Raw genomic sequence first — 23,291 nt, forward strand, 5'->3', positions numbered from 1 at the left:
CACCCTCCTTTGGTCATAGACTCATTGTAAATCACGAACAATCGGGATGCAAGGTGGGGATTAATTTACGGTTGCTACCTCACGCACGGCGCACAGATTTCTCGGATTCTTTTTTTAACCCCACTGGACTTAGTTTACAGGTGTACATGACTAAAAGTCCAACACTGGTAAAAACGCAAACACATGCCCCGTTAGGTCGCCCAAACTTAAGGAAATATCAAATTATCTTAATGCTCCTTAGAAAAATGACAAGAAACTACTCCGAATGAAGTTCTGAAATAGTGCTTCATGCACAGACCACAACACGGCAAACATAATGTCAACGCGGCTGAAAACACCAACTTCAAGCTCTCTCTATGCTACCCATATTTCATGTTAAACAGGCCAACACTGTTCCAATACAAAGCCTATGTTAAATACAAGAGATGGACTGGCACTTACGTCGTAATGACTGATGTACACCTTCATGCCCAATCTTTTCTCAGTGCAGCTGTAACTTGACAAGGTTACTGGTACTAGAGTGGTACAAAATACACCACTTTGCCATACAACACCGACGCCGTTATAACTTACCCGCTAACACTCAATGAAATTGGAAAATTAAGTTTTAAGTTTAGTACCATTAAGTAAAGGTACTTATAGGAAAGTACTTTATACTCATGGACCCTTGCAACCTTGACCCTGGAGGGAATTTGTATCCACCAATCTGCCAACACATTTCTTGTGCAACAGTTCAATAAGAGTCTCGGTTAACTGCGACAGTCACCCGAGCTATATCTGTCTATCACAATTTTGGATCGATGCAGGTCGAAGAGCGTATGCAAGAAGTGGCATTAATTTCCCCATTCCACCCCCCCTTCAAAAAAATACTTGCCTGAGCAACAGCAAAGAATTATTTCCGTCTTGAGACCCTCTCGGTGCCCAGGTAATGGCCTGACTTGGACCCCCCGTCCATCCCTCCGTGGTGAAGCGCCTCCGGGTTCGTTGCAGTGGTCCCTTCGGCTGTCGGAACACTGTGATTAAGATGAAAAACAATACACATCGAACCATACTCTCTCTTGCCTCCAGGCCTCGGTTTTCGATTTTTATTTTCCTTGTGCACACGGGTATGACCCTAAATAAGGTCAGTACTGCGACTGTGTCTTAGCGATATGCATTGTTAACTGAACATTCAACAAATAACTCGATAATCACACATTTGCTTTCAACCCCGACAAAAAAAGTGACTTTATCAGGACACTGGAAGATTACATGTGGAATCAGATAAGGACGTCAAAGGCTCACAAGGGGTCGAAACGTAACCCGGACTGCACTGATTAAAAAAGAAATTAAAAACTGATACACACCGCCCGAATTTACTTCACATGCAGTGCTGGTTGACTGAGCATTTTTTACAAAGATCCCGTCTGAATCCTTTATAATAAATCATGTGTGCAGGAAACGCGAGGTACATGTGACTCCTCTGGTCTTAACTTCGAATGGGCGTCATGAGTGTCGCTAGATAAGAAAACGGTGGCTGGGTGCTCTGCTTTCCTCCATCCTGCAAAAATCCTCCCAAACCTCCTGGTGTAGTTTAAGGGATCTGGGAGGGCAAGGGAAAATGACGGCTGTAGAGTTGTTAGTTTCACGGCAAGTTTCATTTGGCTATAGTGTTATTATATGGGATGACTGAGGCACGATTTTTACTTTATCACACAGTGCAATATACCTGGATGGACAACACAATACTACAAATCAATGGCGCACAATGACAAACACAATGAATCTCGGTGATGAAATCAAGCAAACTGATCCAAATGCCAGCGGAAATCAGATTGAAAAATAAACCGTTGTTTGACTCATCCGATGCCAATTCAAAAATCCTTCGCTGGAATAGAACTCATCCTGCAACATACACAAAGGACAATATCCCGCTGATAACCTGCCCAATTGGCGTACATGATGCTGCCTATTTTTAAGCTTAAGCGCGCTCTCGGGCAAATAACGTTCGGAGCGCGTAGGTGGTTACCAAAATGTCACGTCCCCAAAGATTGCGTACAAGCGTGAAGTCACGACGAGCTGTGGACAGTCACATTTAACCAGTGTATTCGATACGATGAGGTGTGGCAGTAGCAATGTAAGACAATTAAAAAAGGTCATAACGCCATCCCGTTAGCCTAACCAACACTCACCTGTCAATTAGCAATCACTACCAATAGTCATGTACACATTTTATACAAGTTGAACCCACGACATTTTTATTGAAATGGTTTAGGAATGTGTTTAAATGCTAAGCGCTATTCCATGGTACATGTTCAGCTTTTTGAAATCCACTAAGCATTTAAACACATTCCTATACGTAAAACAATAATAAACGCCGTGGGTTAAACATGTAAAGGAAAGTGGGTACGATAAAGTGTTCAAACTTGTATTTAAATTCTAAGCGCCTTTTCATAGGAAAAGTACGTCTCCCAAATGTCTCTGATTAATTAGAGTTGTAATTACTTAAATCAATGACTCGAGTCACAATATTTAGCGACTCGAGTCCCGACGGTTTAATGACTCGAATTGACTGAGTTACAAAAATCAGTGATTCCTTACATCTCTGGATTGCTCATTAGACACACGTAATACCTACGCTAAGGAGATTCAAACCTGCAATAAAAAGACACGTAGGCCTACTGCCTCTTGTCATTTGTTTCAGTCTTAAAGAGTACATAACAAAATGAAACAACTTTTTATGAAATCGCTTTTGAAAAGAACACTGGTAGGCTTCTTCATAGTCTGGTATTCCCATTATGACGTCACTTCGGTGCTACTTGTAGCCAGTCTGTGATGGAACAAGGCAAACGTCCTTCTCTTGCCAAGTTCTTTGCCCGCGTCGTTATTTTGTTGTGTTCGTCTCAACAGCAGATATCCGTTTCTGTTTTACGACGCTCAAAATAATGAGAGCTCCACCTCTATACATTTGCACACATTTCCTGTTTTCTAAAATTAATACATCCTGCTGAACGGACGACGGCTCAGCTTGGGGTAAATACAACACATGATCATTCACCAATTACCCATCGTGTAAAACGGTACCACATTTTCTACCGTACAGGTTACTTTTGAAGTTTTATAATGCCCCAAATAACTGGACACTATTCGTGGCGTGCGGGATCGTTAATGATGCGTTCCCGATTAAGCCAAGGAGACCAAGGGAACTCGTTTCCAAAGGTGGACTAAATTTCTTGCGGCCCTTCTCTGTATATGAAGAGAATCCTTTTACTACTAAGCTACATAAACAGTTTGCGTGTCCTTGTCAGGCGGAAACATCAGGTGTTTACATGTATTTCTTTCATTATTATCACCAACATGATTAGTCTCTTCTTCCAAACCGAGGTTTCATTTGGGCGAAATCTTCAGTATGGTGATCGCATATCCTTTTCGTCAAATAAAAGTCTCACTCAGACTCTCAGTACGACACATCCGCACCCCCAGCCACGGCGTGACTGTAAATTACTTCTCCCGGGAGCCACATGGTAAGATACATGCCGACTAAAATCTTGCTCAGACGTACCAGGGCCGAAGTGAAATAGTTATGTCCGAGGCGAAAGGAAAACTCTTATCACCCCATTTTGTTCAAGGCCTAGTCATGGTCCAAGCAATCATTTAAGAAATAGGCCTATTTTGAGATAAACCACAGAAAGGTGGTACTTTAGGAACCATTAAATACGCCACTGCAACACTCTCGATATCCGTAGGGGAATAAATCCGGCGTCACCCCAAGGGTTAATGTTATTTAATACCACCTTTTTCAGGTTGGTAACTTGTGATTTCCGATGACTGTAAGTGAACGTCAGCCAAGCCATAACATGGGAAACCAATCCCCTCACCTTCAATGAAGGGCAGATCGACGAGGATCCCCGAAACGATTTTAAAAAGTGTTGTCGTATATCACGTCTTGAGATGAGAATCGGCCGAGCACCCAAGGTCGGACTTGCACGACTGCACGTGCGACACTTCCCCCCAAAAGATTTAACGGGGGGACTTGTAACCCAAATCACCCAGGCGCATCCTCGGCCTTGGGGCGGCAGAGAGAAAAAAGCTCACAGGTGACGGAAAGAGTTGTTTTCATTCCTTTGTAAGTTTGTGCACCCTTCTTCGAGTCTGTACATGTCTCACACAAACTTCAGGTTTCTATTATTACAGTGTGTCATTATAAGTCCAGGTGTGCGGCCGATGCGGGAATTAGACCGGACGGGAATTGATACAGACTCGTCCAAATAACCCCTTCGGGGGGAAATATTTTTCCCTGTACATGTCCCTTTTTTCTGACATTAATTGGCGCTTGGTATTGTCCGGAGACGGGATATGCACCTAGTTACAAGAGCATCTTTTTCTTATAATTTGGGGGAAGATGACAAGGAGCCAGACGGTCGTCCTTGGGGTGGGGGCAGATCAAACGCAACCAGCAGACATGCCCACTGAATCATCGAAGGACACTCTTAAGCACAGGGGGTGACAGCTGCATATTTTGCTTGAGAGCGACGAAGGAACTTTCAATCAACAACAACCAAGCAGCCGAAGAAGGTGCCCCATGCATCGAGGTTCAACTGGTACTGAAATAGCCAATACCAGTCCTGCTAGAAACTGCGTCGAGTCTGTAACCACAGTCACTGTCTCTCAAACCCCACCATACTGCAGACTGAAATCTTTAACCCGTATTTTGAACACTCCATGCGTAAAGTTTATCAATAAAGATGTCGATGTGAGAGGGAAAGGCCAAATCTTTCAGGCTATTGCTGCAGCTCAAATAAAACGGTTTGGCGCACATTGTGCGACTTGATAGATAAGGACGAATTTATATACTTGAGTCATGTCTAGCTTCTTGCTTGGATTCCCTCCACTGAGCCTACGATGACCACCTCAGATGATTTATGTCTTTCCCACGTTGAAAGAAAGCGTTTGCTGCAGACGTCGCCATGCAGATATCTGTAGGGCTTGAGATATCTTGTGCCTTCCTGCCAAAAAAAATATGGGTCGCAGACATATTTTTATCTTAAAGAGATTTTTTCCCATCCACGACAAAAGTCAACTTTAGTTTTACTCGTTACTGGATACGTTCTTGCCACATGTACTTCCAAGTAACAAAAAGCAACACAAGTTCTGACTCTCCACAAGAGTGATCCTACGTACGGTACCACGCAGAATATTATTGTGCAAATGTAATATATTTACTGCACACGGTAGTCTCAATCTGGGGTCATTCACACTGCCAAAGGTGGGCGGGGCACATTTACACGTGGTTTTCTTACACGCTGTACATGTACTGCTGTGCACTACTGAATGCACGTGTTTGCGAATTGGGCACACTACTACCGGAAGTGCAGCCTTCATGCTCTATGGCAACGTCAACCCGCATCGGCGCGGCGCGCAGACACCGTGCCGATCAGATTGAACACCCACAAACAAATGACAGGTGCGTTCCAGATCTTTCTATGAATAAGTGACACTGATACGCACCGCATACTTTTGATATCATTAAAACACCTGTTCGTCTAAAAATGCAATAAGGGAATGGTGAACTGGTGAGTTTCCCTTTCATAAGATCAACACATGTTGCATACAATCCGCAGAGGGCAAACAGCCAACGACAGTTATCTTGGTAATCTCACAACACGTGCTTCCCTCGTTGCCCTACTCTGGAATAATTCACCATATGATACGGCGGCCACTTCAAGATAGTGTCATCCAGTGAAATCTTTGCATCATTTTCCCCGAGGAAACTTGTACGCTGCTCTTGCAGATCATTTATGTTGAATACAAGCGGAGTGCCTCGACACTAGAGTTCCTAAATTATAACACTGGCAACCACACTTCGAAGTTACGCATCCGACCTCCACTCCATCAAACATCAACTCATTTTTGTCTGTAGCATGTCGACACCAGTCTTGCAGAGTTTCTACCATCCAGTTATTTTACCTTACGAACAACCCCAACTGATATATCACATTTCCAGACTAGTCCCATTCCAGTTTGCTTTCTTTAAAAAGGCAAGCTGAAATTGACAGTTTAAGTTAAGTTGAAGTTTAAGCAAGTTATGGAAGATAACTTTCTTGACTTCAACATCAGCTAAGTGTAGCTAAACTTCCTTCTGCAGGATCAGACAACAACAATACTGCTTTGAAGCTTCACGGGTTTCAGAGGGGTAAAACCTAAGGAAAAATGAAAAATTCAAATTCCTGAAGAACCTCTATCTCACCAACTTGTCCAAAAGACTTTCAAACTGTCCTAAATTTGTGTTCTAACCCCCCCCCTGCATAATTACGTAAAGTAAATCAAGGGGCCGACCATAAAGTAGGTACGCACGAAATGCCGGCATTTCAGACCCCCCTCCCCCGTAAGCATGATGTACACCCCCCCCCCGTCGTGCGTACGTACTTTGTGGACGGCCCCTAACGGCTGGGCTACTCTGTCGATAAAGAGTAGGCCCCATGATAGAGACAGAATTTCCATATGCTTGCCGCGGACATAAAAACCAGACGGCGCGACCCCCAGCCGTCCGCCAAGCCCGTCCGGCCCCTTTGACAACGGCACAAACATGCCGGGCAGCGGCCTAACCGCACTGGGAGGATGAGTCACTCCACCCCGGCCCGACTGGACAGGAAGTCTTACACAATAACATCGAGCGTTTTCACTTGAGACGGAAGCGATTGTTATGCTGTTGCATAAATAGTTGTTTGTAGCGCTCATTCACAACGATTTAGCGGATAGCGTGATTCCTGCGGTATAGTTTTCATTTTTACCATTCACAACCGAAGTGTCAATACATTTATTATCTCGCCAATGATTCAGCCGCCCACGTTTCTAGCAGTCGGTTAGGAGGGCAATCACTTGGGCCCACAGACCGAATAACGAATACGATGCTATCGTTTTCAAGGTCATCACAAAGTGAACCAAACGCTAGCGAGGCCAGTCCCTTAGCGCAAGTTTCTGTGTCCCAACGAATGAATTGTGTTATATTCCCAAAATTCATGTCTAAGTTACAGCCTGCCTCTATTTCCAAATTACCTGTTGCTACATATTTCATCTCTCCTTCCCGGCAAAAAAAATTTCGGTTTATCTTCAACAAGTTAATAATAAAATGCACCTTTACAATTTACACACGGTTTAAAATATCTCGAGCCGAGTCACCATCGATTCAGAATAAAGTTCTCAGTTAGTCTGATTTCAAGTCGCTAATTATGATAAACAAGACTGCATGAGCGACTGACGCCATGCAGTCAGCCTTCCTTGGCTCAAAGTTTCTGACCCAGCGCTTGTCACTGTAATGAAATGTTTTTAGACACTTGCGCCCCGAGCGTCCCGCGCGATGTCTCCCTCGTGTCTCCATCCCTCGTCTCACTTACCGGAGCTGTGTCGCTGATAACATAAGGCAGAAATCGAACGGCTTCCCAACAACTTCCGTAATGTGATCAATCGGGGAAGCGAGTGGGGAAACTATTGCCACGCGTTGGGGCACCCCATGTCTGGTCTGCGCGAGACACGACCATGCTCTTTATCAATTTAGAGTGGAAGTGAAGTCCGTTGAGCATGATGAGACAAGACTGCAGACTGATGGGGGGGGGTTGAACAGAGCGAAGGAACATTCTCTTCTTTTACACCACTCTTGAGAATTTGGATAAGCAACACAGAATGGTAATGTTTAGGGGGGAAGGAAGTTGGCAATTTTGAAGGAAAGGCACAAAAAGCTCTGATTTTGATCAATTCCAATTAATGCCTATTTTAGATTAACACATGCATGTTGCAGTGGTAATCCCCGTCCTTTGTGTAAATTGATTAAAATCCTATACATCATATCCCCGGTTGTCTGTCTTCTGGGTGATATACTGTGTTTTTCATTATATAAATTTATATACATATATGTGTGTACATTCTATTTTTGGACAGCTCCGCTTTTTTCTCTTGAAACTGCCTTGAGAGTTTTGAGGATTAAAGACCATGTTTTGTTACTTGTTGATTGACACACAGAACAAGGAAACGCGGCATTTGTGCTAGCTAGCCATAGTTACAGGACGTCTTATCACAGAAGTAAATTTGGGATCCGGGCTATATTAGGTTCCCCAGACTAGCAACATATCATGGCCGATTGCACTGAAATTTCGGTTTTCACAAGCTATCGAGGGTTCGAACTTGTGAGCGTACGTGCAGAATCCCAGGAGTCGAATCTATTTTCATCGGTGAGGTTAAACCGTTGCTGATAACTGTCCAATCTAATCGCGGCTACATCGAGACGGCGAATTCCATAATCGTCTGAGAGTTTACTCTCCACGTTATTTCATTAGTGATACTTATTTTTGTCAACCACAGAAATAAGAACGACAGAGGTTATTAGAATAGCAAGCAAGAAAGGCATACAACATGGCGGTGTTTTGATTTAAACCAGGTGGTTTTTATCCGCAAAATCGGTAATCCGTTTATCGAAAGCCGAACCAATAAACAATGTCTTATCGGCAAAGCCGATGTGAGAGGTTGCAGTTTTTTACCTGCGCTGTGTCTTAAGAAATTGGGTAAACTTGACCACCTACGCGTTCGGTGATGGGGTGGGGCAGAAACCACCATTCACACAAAGTTCGTTGCAGGTGTTATAAAGAAGGTGTGAAATCCCAATGAGGCCAATCACTGTTACCGTACACCGTTAATTATTGAGCATTATCCGGCGAGAGCAAACGTGCGACAGGAGAAAAAACATCTTTTTAGACGGTCCAGAGAAATGTCACGGAAGGTGAACACGTACAAGCCACAGCTTTTATCAAGGCATGATGAAGCTGGTCTCGTGCACACTGACAACGACGCCCAAAAGACGTACACTGCGTTTTGCCTCTGTCTTAATCAAAGAAAGGGGTGACTGTCGTACTGGTGTTGAGGACCCTCACAGAATGTAGTAATAGGACCAGGAGACGCTGCACAACTACTATACGCTGCCCGCGGAATTTGAAGAAAAAGACCAGAATTTTCCATTTGACCAAAAAAATTCAGGTTGGTAAAAGTTTTCATGACATAGGATCAGTACTATATCTTCAATAATCGAGAGTGATAAATTATGGGAGAATCACGGAAGTCGCAAAATGAAACCTTTTTTGCACGTCGCCGGAGACAGACTTACGGTAACGAGTACCGCAACCAATGCGGCGAAAACATGAGGAGCCCACGCAGCATGGGTTCAGGAAGACAATCCAATTCAAATCAAGTTCAATGGTGTGCAGAGTTGCGCAGGTAACACTCTACTACACGTAGAGTCCTCCTCCCCTCCCAATTTGTCAACACTGAACAATCATTATTACGAGCACGGAAATTGAGCCGTAAATCTACGTCTTCGCAGCGAAGGCCGCTACGATAATTCCACAAAGCGATGCTGACGTCGATGGACTTCTCCGAGAGGTAAACACAACCGGTGGACAGTCGCCTGACGTGACTTTGGGACAAGAAAATTGCATTATGTGCCCGAACAAACGGGCCATTTTAGCACCTTTGCTTTAAACTTCTAAACACAGCGAGGTCATGAATCAAAAGGTGTTCCCGTCTTATACCCCCCCGGGCCGGGAAGAAACATTGCACCTGAATAGGCACCCTTTACAACACCTGAATGTGTATGGCCTGTATGTACTTTCTTCGTGCGGGGTCCATTCAGGCCAGTGAAAACACGCAATTAGATCAGACCCGGTAAATCCCTGGGCTTTTACCACTAGCGCAGTTGTTTTCCTGACCCTAACACCATGCCTCCGTGCGGGCATTTCTTTGGTGTTTGACCGAGAAGAGCTAGACCTTGTAATCAAAGATTGGTGACCTGCTTTCTGCCTCGCTAACTAGTCTCTGTTTGGGAAAGGCTAGGCCCGTACTTGACTGTCAGAAGGGGATCACAAACCTTCTAAGTTCTAATTTAGATGACGGCTCTGATGAGTTATCTGAATATCGCATCAGTGCTCAAGAGAGATGTGTGCCCACTACAATATGAAGTGCCTCATCATAAACCGCCGCAAAATGTCTGTAATTCCAATTGATCGAAGTATTCTGGCCACACACTTAAGTAGGAAAAAAGACGCTGACAAGCACCACCAATAACCAACTTAAATCGGCATTACATTCAGAGTGTGTTATGTGATTTCCGGTTACACACCTCCCGCGTTTCACATTCGGTTGCAACGTTGGCATTTTTTGTAAGTGATAAATTGAGGAAGTCCCCAATCCCCAGGCCTGTTGGCCGACCCTGAACTAATTCAAAATGTCCGAGGGACGACTCCCTTATCGCCCGGTACCGTCTGCCGAATCATTGGTACCTTTTTCAACTCCAAGTAAACAACCGAACCGCATTCGACCTGCAGTGGGATCAAAACGGATGTTTTCGTTCAGTGGAAGCTTCTTACAGCGGAAAGAGTATTTAATATGTTTATATTCGACGATGAGAACGCAGGCCCATCATGCTTCGTAGTTTGGAAACCTGATTAAATGATTTCAACAGATTTGTCTAAGGCTTGGCCTGTGGGTTGACATGTTTCTACACTGAGGTCACGTCACACACCAAGTGTTTCTTACCAGGGGAAGCAAGGTATTAAACTAAGTCATATTTGCTTGGTCTCTTGTTATTTTTGCCTACTACATACGAAACAGTATGTCCTACATTTCGGGAATTGTAGCTATATTTTAATTCATTAAATACACTTATACATTTACCCTATTACCATTAAAATTACAAACATTCCCTGGAGGTGTATTTTGAAATCCAGCGGTTGAATCCAATGTCTATCCAAGTCATGATTAGGTTTAAGCTAAACAACCGATTTACAGCGTTTGAGCTACAGTGGAGTACGTTTTGAGAACGAATACCTCAGACATACATGTACGTACACCAGACAAAATGTACAGCAATAAGAATCGCTAATTGCCTCTCTCATGCCTTGTACAGAATGATGTGGTCCACACTCATACAGTCTCACCCTCACACAGGCTACAGGTGGAACTTAAATGCAGCTGGTTATTGTTGCAATACAAACAAAGCTATTTGAGTCTTGAGTCACACCGTTTGGGGTACACGCTGCGAAGTCGGGGGGTGTTCGACGTACCCCTTCAGTTACGCCACTGCTTGTCGTAAGAATGAGATTTCCCAAGAAAAGGCCACAGCTATTTGATAAAACGGTCGTCAAACCACTCTCAAACAGTGGGGTCAAGCATGGTCAAAAAGCTTCAACGTAACAGCATTACGTCCAGGGGAAGAAAAACACCGGAAACAGCGGCCATTTACATCCAGTTCTGGCCAAATATAAATAATCTGCGGTTGGACTCGCGGTGGTCATCGAGAACTTTTTTGTTACGGAACCAGAAGTTTGCTACAGACTGCCTCCCATAAAAAGAGGAGTCGCTGCAAAGGGACTTGGACAGGATGGAAGAAAAGGCTGAGCGGTGGCATCAGGAAGGATGGGCATCAGTAAACGTGCGGTATTGGGACGCAATTTGGAAAAGGAAACGCATGTTTCTGGTCGTTGTCAGCAAACGTGCAACCATCCCGTGAAACAAAGTCAAACTTACAAAAACCAAATATCTATGATATATGAGTGCGGTGGTGAGAGAAATTTTCTCAGGTTGCACATGGAATGTTCAATTCCACGTGACGAAGCTGGGTGGAATAGAACATTCCATATGTCATCGAATGAAATTATTCCGTCCATTACTAATCCTAAACATTTATTCTATCGTTTGCAGTTAAAAACGATAGAATCGGTCCTCCTTCGTGAAAATAGCAGATCACATTTCGTTCTGACATGCCCGGTTTACTTCTGACAACGCAACTAGCTGCACTTGCTAGCGCATGAGATTTTCGAGAGACAGAGACGCTTGGTGTCAGCTGAAAGTTAAGTTACTTTTGGTCAGGCTGACTCACTGGGCGAGGGTTTAGAGTTAGAGGGAGGGGTGAGGAAACGCTAAGCCGCCCCTGTCTAACAGACGTTAGACACATGTAATTCTCCATTGGGCCTAAATTCTAAATTATGATTTGATTGCCGCCTTTGAAATATACTATTCCTTTCCTCTGATTTATCCTTTTTTCTGCAATAAAAATGGGACAAAAATGCACGAAGCCGCAACGCTTTCGAAACTGCTTTTTTTCAGATACATCATGAAAACCAAAACAGGCCATGCGATGCTACATAGTTGATTTAACAGGTCTATTGCAGCTATCTGTAAAATGATATCACCCGTACAACTCCAGTTTCTAAAGAACGTTACCGGTAATTATAGACGTACGTATTTTCTCAGAGATGGTTATCTGTAAGCTGTAACACATGTATTAACGTTTTGTTAGTAATATACATTTTAAAAATGCTCCATCACCATTTCTTGCCCACAGATCTTTTGGCATTCATTTCGTACTCAGATTCTTTGACATTCAGCCTATACCCTTAACGTGAATGTACAATTACCAGGCTTAAGTCTTTATACTTCGCAAATGGCCTTTGGTCTGCGGACTTTGGTACAAAATGAACTACGTTATTGGAGTTAATGTCCATTCAATGATATGCTTCGCTGTATGAGGGTGGTCGCTCCAAACCACTTTGATTATTTTAACCGTTCTCAACCGCAGACCACCGCGGCCTCAAGAGCACCAATGATTTTGCTTGAACACCGGGTTAAAAGTTCAATCGTACAAATTCTCCCAACCACATAACAACTACAATGTATTGTGTTTCCAGTTTACACACAGTTGTATAACACCACCCGAGTACATTTCGTATTACATGTATATGATCATAAAATCATTACCGTCGAAATACGCGTCTTTACAACCAACGGCCACATAAATTCATACACCTTTTCTTGCACAGGGCATAGTCGATTTTCGCACGTGACACGCGACACCTTACCATGTACCCACCAGCTTGAGCTACTGACATCAATAAAGTCATTTTTTATGTAATAATTTTAACAAACATGGGTTTAACAGGCCTTTGTCAAACTGTATGCGGCAACTAAATGATTTAATAAGTTTCTGCCCCATAAAAGCATGTGCCTATGCCTGTGAGGGAAAAAATTATCCATGTTGAAAATTTATTACGTTTACAATGATGCAATATTATACGGCACAACTGGGCACGCCTTCGGCCTTTTTGGAAAATAAGCGTAGTTTTGCCCCTTCGAGTTACAATCGCTCCGCCTATTTCATGTTAGCAGAACGGTGAAACATGGATCCCACGGAAGAGGCTCATTGCGGGGGTCACCGATCTCTTTGCCGTTAGTACACACAAGGTTCCGTGCTGTGTACGCAGGCATAATGGAGAGGTATACACCGGAGGCGGGCAGACCCGGAACGCGGTCCCAACAGCAAAGATGTTCGTTAATACCCATCCATATCCATCGTGTGTGTATACACAGGGTCCAACACCGTCCGAACCAATTCATTAGGATTTCGCGGCTTAGGTTACAGACTCGGCTGCCGAGTCCCGTTGAACTGCAGCATTGATAGTATATGATCTGGAAGCGTCAATTAAGGAAATTGCACTCAGTAGACGGCGGCGAATGGGGCTTCTGCTTGCGTGACGAATCGGTTACCCCGGTTTAACTCCGCCGTCTTGAATGAGCGGGGACAGTTCGATGGAGCGAGTCAAGCGAGCAACCCTATTTTTTTCTTCAAACCACGCGTGCTATGAAAAGTGGAAACAAAAAATTTATCAAAAGCGATACTCCATTCTCGCCTGTCTGTATGTACCCCTCCTCCTATGACTATCATCCACGATATTTTGTATACTCTCCCCATGCCAAATACTAGCGTTCTATCATTAATTTCATCTCATGCAGAGTCAAGAAATACCAAATAGTCTTGTCTGATCATGCGAGGCAAATGCCAGCTGAATGGATAAGGTGGAATACGATGTCTCGATAGCAGAGCTGATGTATCAGGTTTTTCCTCGTGCTTTGAATAGTGCATTATAGGCCTACATGGCCAACTGCTGCATTTATACTATCATCAGGGGCGGCCAGGACGTCATAATTGGAGCAATGCCAACACTCGGATGGATGGCGGGCATTAGCTTCCAGTTACTCAGTTACTTGTATATAAATTTCCAAGCTGATGCTATTATTGCGCCTTTCGAATTGGGAAGCTCAGAGCACTTGTTTCCGTAAGGAATCCTCAACCGAACTAGACGGCCGTCACAGGCAAAGGCGACTGGTGGGTCATGGAAACACCCCCATCCTAAGTTCGTACCTCGCTCAGACCTGTCGCGAGACCAATCGCCCATTCCCATGTCCACAGCAGCACATCGGACTAAGCGCTTAATGTCCTTCGGGGATCCGTGCGGGCACCCGGTGATATCATTTTCATGCGCGCTGTATCTTTTAACGTTCGGGAAATAATCCGCACACGAGGCCGGGAGCCCATGGAATTCCCAAACAGCCCGAAACCAAAAACCTTGGGAGGGTGAAGTCACGCGGGCCTGCACCTTTCGAGGCTTGGCGCGCCGAGATCAGTTATTCAATTAATTAGGTACAGGCGAATCAAGAGATGAATATACAGGTAGATGGACCTTGACCCGGCCATGTTGTTGAAGTTAAAGGTCAAGCCTCTTCAGCTATTTATTACACCAAAAGACAGAATATCACTAAGCAAATGCCATCAAGGAAATTGAAGCGGCAATCCGAGATCGGACTAATATCGTGATACATTGTAATTTTACTAATGCAACAAGCGTTGGTTTGTATTAGTGCGGTAAAACAGAATTATATATGAACTGACTTTTAGACGTACGTGTGCTGTTTTGCAAAATGTACATGTATATGCAGAGGTGAAACGCCAATATTGTCAGCAGGTCAATTCGAGAGGGCAAACAGTGATCGTTAAGTTTTACGATTATTTTTGTCGGACCGGAATAGCGAGATGTCGCGACTGCGCTGGCGGGGAGAGGGCAGAAAGCACGGGTCTCTGCTACGGAACGTTAGGCAAGGCGACAGCGCTTCGCGTTCGGCAAGTGGTCCAGTCGCTGCCAGGAAGATGACGTCACGTTTTACAGCGCCCTCCAGCGGCCATTAAAATGATACAGCGTGGACGGGCTCGACTTCCACTGCGAATGGTCGAACAACGAAACTCAGCACCCCCAGATGAACTCAAACACGTCATTATGCTATGAGTTTTCATGATTACTGCTCCTCTTTGCATTACATCTGTCTGCAACACATCTGGACTTCTGCAATTCCATTTTTCCGTGAGATGAGTGAAGCTGTAGCGTTATTATGACAAGGGCCTACATCATTTCCATTCCACTACACCTTTTTACGTAGAGCAGATAAAGGTACATGCTTAAAGAATCTATATGCAGGCCTATATACATGTACACCTTTGAAGGGTCCCCTACTCCGAGCGTGTGACATTCCATAGAAGATCATTAAAATGAAAACACGGACACAAAACTGGCGTTCCGTACGTAATCTCTTGATCTTAAAACCCTGCTACCCAAATCCTGGTGTTTACTTCCAACCCCCAAGCACGCATGCCCGCATTCCAAACACCTTCGGGCAAAATATAGAATTAACCCCCCCCCCACACACCCCACAGGCGGACCACTCCCTTTCCAATACGGTATCAGTATGCCTAGTTGTAAAGGAGGGCAAAAAAGGGGTAAAGTGAGATCTATTACAAGATGAAAGGTTGTAAACATAGTCAGACGGGGACGACCTTAATGACACCGGCGAGACAGAGGCTGATCCCATACGGCTGGCCTTGGCGGGGTGTCGAAGAAGCCGCGTCCCCAGGAGGCCGCGAGCCTAAATCACGCTACAGCAGACTTCGGGTAGCAGCGTGTTCGGCGTTAAAAGAGGTGATCAGTGGCAGAGTGATACTGTATTTTGAAGGGGCTGAGGTCAGACAGGTTTGACCGTAAATCAGGACCGGCATGGAGCGCGGAGCCAGATGATTCTCTCGGTCGAGGCCTGTTCGAAACTCTCCCATCCTGAGCTGTGTGGTCATTTGCGCGCCAATCAATGGCAGTGAAGAAAGACCAGGAAACCACTGGGTAGACTGATAATTCGAACTGCAGCTTCGCTGTATGTAGTATCGGGAGGGGGAATACGTAAGCATATATCGACCAAATGAATTTGTAGAAATGAATTCAATTTGGCTTTGGTGTAGCAGGGTCGAGACTGCTAATAATATCCTGAACCAGATTTGGCACTTTTTCCCTTCAGTAAAATAGAGGTAATCTAGCATTCTTACAAAGACAATCTTCATTTTTTCACATTCTGGGGGAAAAAACCAACATAAATTTGTTACAGACCTAAACGTTAGCTCAGAAGCTCTCGATTATCATGATTTTGTATGATTTGTGGCTTAACCAAAATGCAAGGAACATGAAAGAATGACAATCCTTGACAGTGAACCGAATCGCATCACTGAACTGTGGCGCTCCGGCCCAGTCGGAATCGCCACTCAGGCATTCAGGTTGCGGACCACACTGTAATTCTAGTACCTCAGATGTAAAGAAAATGCGAAGGTGGACGCCTGGATCAGCACAGGAAGTGAGGAATTGTGTCTTAACTATAATCAAATCGGAACTCCATATTTAGGTCCACCTGTAAATAAACGCATCTGCTGCATCTGGACTAAAAAAAAAGGCGTGGGCAGACAGACGCTAAATAGGGTCAATATGATACCATGATGATTACTAACGGCCGCGTGCGAATGTTCCGTTAGGTCCAATATTTATCACAAATAAGGAGTATTCGAAGGCATTTGATGTCCATCTTATATAAAAAAAAAAATGTGCAGTGACGAGAAAATTGCGTCGACGGCGAAAACCTCTTTTCTTGAAGCCTCTAATAAGGCTTTAAATCGTGGCTGGATTCCCATGGAGAGAAAGACCCAGTAAGAAACGCAAGGTATCATTATGGTAAAAAAGCCGTAATGCGTCACACTGGCTTTCAAATTAATTGGCCTCCAGCTCGACCTCTCTATTTTCACTGACGGGGAAAAATCCATAAACCGCACGGGGCTGGCTTTGCATGCTTCGAATGCCGCTGCGTTCAACAAAAATGTTTCAGGAACCAGTCGCACTACAGCAACGTGCACGAGGATGAAAAAAAGCTGGTCCTACCAGGGTTGCTGCTTAATTCTTCAGGGCCATCTCCGCACAGTAAGGACAGGTAAATACTTTCATAACCTTCAGAGGAGAGAAACTTGTAGAAAAATCCCAAACAGTTTTAAGAGACCTTTTTTTGTAAGTAAGCGGTTCGGAGCAACGCCAAGTATTGTTCGACGATGACAATAGGTTGGGGTTTCCATCGTGGGCCTTTGTGCCCCTCAAGATGCTTACACGGCTGACAAAGTGGATACAGATCCTGACCCCGCGCTACCCTATTAGGGGCCTCATTCACAAAAGCTGATAAGCGCCTCGCGGCAGGTTGACAGGTCAGGCCGTGGCGTGCTGGTGCAGCATGAAGGACAGAAAGAACTGGTCTGTACAAGTGCATACGAGATGGTTGTCTTGTTTGGGGAAGAGAATGTCTAATCAGCGTGTATTCTAACCACGTGCTTTCGCCGGGACTACATGAACTAAAAGCCTAATCTCTACACATTGGCAGGTACTAAATCCGCAATGGCAATGCTGACTGAAAACTGATATATGCACAAGGGGTTCTTTCCAACCTTTCACAAATTCATCAATTGGAAGAGACAAAAATCACGAAAACGTATAAAAATGATAAAGTCGATAATATTGGTGCGATTTATAATTTGGGAAATATATGCAAAGTATTTCAGAGTGACACCAGCTTTAAATCCAAGTTGCAATGGTGAAAAAACGGATGAAATACAAATCAGAAACAACTTTCACACACCTTAAGTTACAACCTCAAAGAGGCGTTTTTTCAATATTATTAAGATGCTCCATCCACTCAATTTTCCGTTAAGTATAAGTTATGCGTACCAAAGTTTTAGTATCAAATCAGAAAAAATCTACTCAAAATATATTTACAAAATATGATTACATTGTCAGGAAATATAATCTTTCTCGAATGTTTTTTTTGCCACAAATGCGATTGGTTTTTGTTTCAGTAGGAAATTAAGAAAAAATGCAACACCAAAAGGGTGGTCGTTTCACACTTCTTTAGCGAGAAAAAATTGGAATAAAAATACTTTTTGTACAAAACCATTTGTCGCAGAAATTTGGGCAGACATTTTTGATGCAGTGAACAGAATTTTGACGAAGTCGGTAACTGCAGCATGGAAACGAATCGTCCAAAACGTACATAAATACAAGCGGCGTTTAAGAAGACATACTTTTTTGTAACATTTATAAACAATAGTCTAAGGAAGATAATTCTGAATGTACAAAATAGACACAAAATAGTATATTAAAATTAGCGAGGAAAATCTACAATAGTACAAATATACATAAGTGCTCCTCTTTTTTCATTTTTTTCTCTCGTTTTACAATCACCGTCCAATCAACCACTTGTCTCTGTCCATTCGTTGCTGTACTTGTACTAGTCTTCTGTATTAACACTGTCAACAAGATTCGCTGAATTGCAAATTGTACACTTATTCATTTGCCGTTTGAAATAAATTAGCAAAATTTAGCAAGTCTGCATATTTTTCCTCAAGTTTAGCTTCCAGATAGACTAACTTGCATCCGTTCAAAGCAACCCCAAATCCAAAGCAAAACGAAGAAACCCCACCGGGAGCATACGAAGATAAAACTGTGACTTCTACTGTACAAAATCTCAACACAAACAGGTATAATAGCTATTTTAAGGTATCATACAAAACGTTGCATAAATAATAATTTCAATAAAATTAGGATAAAACTGTACAGCTATTTTTCACAGACAAATAAGACGCCGTGGGATTGACGCATTGTGACAAGGGTGTAAAAGACAGTTAACAGTTTGACTTTCGTACTGTATCAAAATGTGACTCGTGAATCAAATCATTTATCTCAATAAGCTCAACACAAGAAATAAAATTTACAAGACACAGACGGATCACAGCGGCAGTTACAAAAGTCTTGTCCTTACACGAAAACCTGATAGCCCGTAGGTTGCTTGAAATTCTTGTGGAGAAAATAAATGAAAAAGAAAATCAACAGTCTGCTCCAGGCATCCATTTGATTGGGTTGAAGGGTGAATGGCGACTATTCGTCGGGCACACACAGCGGTTACACGGTGCCACAGTCACTGCGTACTAGCGGCAATGTGACTCGGGTCTGGTCCCCAGCGTGAGGGGCCCGGACAGTGTTTTCTCTTCTGAGTTTAGTTCGGTGCTGTAAACGTGTCTCGGCTAAGGTGGTACAGAACACGACGGAAGCGAGGCCCCACCAGTTTTTCCATTTTCGTGGAATAAGTGAAAACAGAAACAACCGGGGCACGCACGAGTCTGTGTTTCTCTTTTCCCTTTTGGTTACTTACACACAATGAGGCAGCTGGTTTTCAAGGCTAGTAGGTACCATAATGTGCTCTCCCTCATCTTACTGTTGATTAGTTCGTACACGCTGATATTAGGGAAGCAAAGCTCGTGTCCAGCCAATCTCCTTGAATCATCTCACTCACCTCTGGCGTCATATAGTCAGGAAACTCGAAATGTGACCCGTTACTGCTGCAGGAGTCCAACGGGCTCAGGTCGTCCGCTAAGCTGCCCAAGTCCTGCAGGTCGAAATTGGGCCACGTCGAGGGGAAGAATTCCTCCGTCAGCCCGGCAAGTTGGCTATTCGCCTGCGCAGTATTCAAGTCTGTGTGAGTACTGTTGTTGTTGATGGGTACAGTGGAAGGCTGCTGTGGCTGCTGCTGTTGTTGTTGCTGCTGCAGTTGATGGTGATGCTGTTGCTTGATCATAATGGGGGCGATCCGTTGCTGGTGTTGCTGCTGCTGGGCTTCATGCTGCTGCGGTTTCGGGCAGACGTCCACATAGTCTTCGTACATACTCCTGCCGTCAACGGGCGAATCCGGTGTAGATCCGGTGGGGCTCGAGGGCACCTTGGCGGGTGGGGTGAGTTGCGTGGAGCCCAGGTCGATGGCTTTGCTCGCCTTGATACTCTCCCGGAATTTCTTGTCGATGGTGAGCTTCAGCTTGGGCACCCTGTCAGCCTTATTGTGGTGGTGACGGGAGGAGTTTTTGCTCTTGCTCTTGGAGCTGTGTTTGTGCTTGGAGACTCCGCCGTTACGCGTAGGGTTCTCCTGCTTGTTAGCTGGCTTGGCTTTCTTCCTCGGTCGGTACTTGTAGTCCGGGTACTCCTGCATGTGAAGCAGCCGCAGTCGCTCTGCCTCTTCGACGTACGGGCTCTTTTGGCTGTCGTTCAGGGTTTTCCACCGGCGTCCAAGCCTCTTCGAGATTTCGGCGTTGTGCATCTCCGGCTGGGTCTCCATGATTTTCCTCCTCTCAATCTGGGACCAGACCATGAAGGCGTTCATGGGCCGCTTAATGTGCCCGTTGTTGGCCTTCCAGTTAGTCTGGCAAATGTCCTCGGATATGTCCAGCGTGGACTGTTGAAGTATTGCGCCGAGATCGATGCCCGTCATGCTCAAGTCGCTGCCCGATGTGCTGCTCTCCGGCGAACTCGGACCGCTGGACTGACTGCTACCGATCAAGCCTAAACTCTGCGTCTGAGGTACCATGGTTGTGGAGTGTTCCGTCTCCAGTGTGACGAAGTGAGGTATTTGTGGTATATTGGAATGAAAGTACAAAAATATCCCAGTGCAGACCTGTGGGCACAGGTGAAGCGGCGATCAGTGCACACAGAGTGATGCTGATTCAAGCGATTCAAAGCTCGGCCCCGCACGGAGCTGTGGTAAATGTGTTACGCATATCACACCAACGTTCAGGTGTTTTTCTTGACTCAGAATGATTGTTCCAAATATGCCCGCGTACAATTTATCCCATCCTGCAAGGCCCGCCAGTACACACTACACTACACAGCGACAGCGACAGCCAATCAGAGTTGGCGATTATGATAAGCACGGCCCGTTGGGCGGCGCTTATGGTAATGAAAATAGAGGCCTCACTGTTAATGCTGTTGGCACGCGGTGACTCAGCTGTGGGTCAATGTGGAACACACATCATGGGATACTATACAGTGAACATGTACTTTGTACATTGTACATGTACATGTACATGTCCAGTATGTGCATGTACATGTATATCACAGTGCATACACACTGCGCAGAATCTGTATGGGTATGTACGTGTACATGTATTTACAGTATGGGAACAGCAAATGACAACGAATTTGTGCACAACTGCGCATGTTTGGTATAAGGAATGCGTGTATAAAACGCATTTGACATTTATGTCATGCAATTCTGCACAAACTATGTCACGACTTTTAGGAAATATATCTTCCGTTCCCGGAATGGGTTCCAGGTTTCACTCAACTTCACCTTTTTCTCTCTGTCCCTCACTATTTTCTCTTTCGCCCTGTTCTTAGACTTGAAAATACCCACAGTTGTTTTTAAAGCCCCCCCCCCAAAAAAAAAACTACCTCCAAATCCCACTCGTTGGTATAAACTTTTATTTCGCCTGCGGAGCTCTAAAACTTGACGGGCTATAAAACGTTAGAGTGTCCGGGGCAGGTGGCGTGGACGGGCCCCGACGCCAGGCGGCGCAATAACGTGCTGACGGGAGGGTCATGTTTCTGGCCCGCGTCGTCCTATGACGGGGGTCAGGGTTAAAGGTTCAGGGCCCCCAAAATGATTGGATACATACAATTTTGCCGAGCTGATTCTATTATAAGCATTGCTACCGAGTCGAGTTCAGAACAAGTCTCGTCTAGTTTCACCATGGTTTCACTACACACTCCTAGCAGTTTCTTTATACCTTTTCATTTTACTAGTAAAAGGGCGGGAGCAGATTTGGCAGTTTGAAATACTTAGGACGCCCCCGGCACAAGAGAAATCTTTTTCATTATCCACCACCAAGTTTTTCATTGGAGGGAAAGATCAAGCGTTTTCCTATCATTAACGAACTCAGATGCAATTTACTTTAGTTCCGAATTGACGTGGTGCCCTTAAGACAAATGGACATGTCCAACTTGATCGTTCCACCTCAGTGATTATGAAAATGATGGAGAGTACAGTACTGTACTTCCAGTTAAACTTTAAAGTACAGTGTAAGTTATCAAAGAGCGTGAAGGTAAGACAAATAGATAAATCAACTAGTGTGCTGACCGAACTAGCGAGTGACGAGCATACCTACCAGTGTTGACAACAACTGTGGTAGGCGAGTTCTTGTGGCTACACTTTCAGTACATATCAAGTTCCATTTGCGGCATTATTTGTCTGTTGTCCGTTAATGGGCTATTGTGTTGAACGATTCTGTTGATTTGAGTGTTTATTGACTCCGGTCCGCCTGCTCAAAGACCCTTGGAACGCATGTCATGCACCAATTTTTGCAGTCGACGTGTTTCATCTAAAAAATTTCCACATCCACGTCCCCCATTTAGCGGGCAAGACACGTTCGTCGCCGAACAGGGTGGCGCGCGTTCTCCTCGGGTCTGTACCATGGATGTGTCTCTCCCGCACCGATGTGCCGGGGACTGGGGTCACGTTCTACAATCGTGCCATCACACCATGCTAAAACACAGCGAGAGAATCTCAGATCCTGCCCTGTGCCAGCCTTAAATACATCCTCCAAATATCCTCCATTTCTCACTCCCCCCACGCGTTTGGACAAAAACCCACCAGAAAAAGCCTGTTCCCCAGACCTCACGTATGAAATCACGGCTCAAGCTTCCCCTATATACACTCCCATCGTCATCGGACCGACGTGTCCCCCGAGTCTCCCATTCAGCTGTACTCTTAACAGCATATCAGTCACATGCAACATCGCGTGAGAATGCCAGTGTGTTAGTTGGGAGAGTATTATAAATTAAACGCTGATTTTCATGTTTAATGATACCCAGGGCCTACTTATGGGAGGAAAAACCTAGTAAGGGTCACAAAGTTAGTCTGTGTTGGTCCTGCACTTTCTATCGGTGCCGAACCAGGAAGTTATGTTGAAAAAAACTTATTTTCGAGGGGTGCAGCTTCGAAAGTGAAACGCTTCCTTGAAAAGCAATATAAGATCAACATTTCGGAATCGTTTCCCTCTTTGGAGGAAGATTTGTTCATCTTTTTATTTTTTTGAGGGTATAGTCGCGTGCCACAAAATCGCACCACGTCCCCCAGCAAACACCTCATGAATAATCCAGAGCCTACCTGTCGCGTACGTAGGCGGGGCCTGACTCAAAACAGGCACGTGGCAGGACTGAATAGGGTGCATGATTGGCACTCACTAAAGATAGGGTTTCTTTCGGGGTCGC

The 23,291-nt window shown here is 44.6% G+C and overlaps 2 protein-coding genes across 12 annotated transcripts in view; both read right to left on the minus strand.

Annotated features, from left to right (window-relative positions):
* The window catches only part of LOC110978304 (uncharacterized), a 202,026-nt gene that overhangs the window by 96,058 nt on the left and 82,677 nt on the right, over positions 1-23,291 (minus strand). For all 11 annotated transcript variants that reach the window (XM_087148903.1, XM_087148906.1, XM_087148907.1 and 8 more), the window contains one exon: positions 875-1,013. The gene's annotated coding sequence lies outside the window, so the exon portion shown is untranslated. The remainder of the gene's footprint in view (positions 1-874; positions 1,014-23,291) is intronic.
* Positions 17,840-21,063, minus strand: LOC110978340 (transcription factor Sox-11-B-like). Its single transcript, XM_022233272.2, has one exon. The coding sequence runs from the start codon at positions 20,608-20,610 to the stop codon at positions 19,477-19,479; it is 1,134 nt and encodes a 377-aa protein (XP_022088964.1). The 5' UTR covers positions 20,611-21,063; the 3' UTR covers positions 17,840-19,476.

The sequence above is a fragment of the Acanthaster planci genome, linkage group LG18, assembly GCF_054643075.1.
Source record: "Acanthaster planci isolate LZ-2023a linkage group LG18, COTS_SCS, whole genome shotgun sequence".
Taxonomy (NCBI): domain Eukaryota; kingdom Metazoa; phylum Echinodermata; class Asteroidea; order Valvatida; family Acanthasteridae; genus Acanthaster; species Acanthaster planci.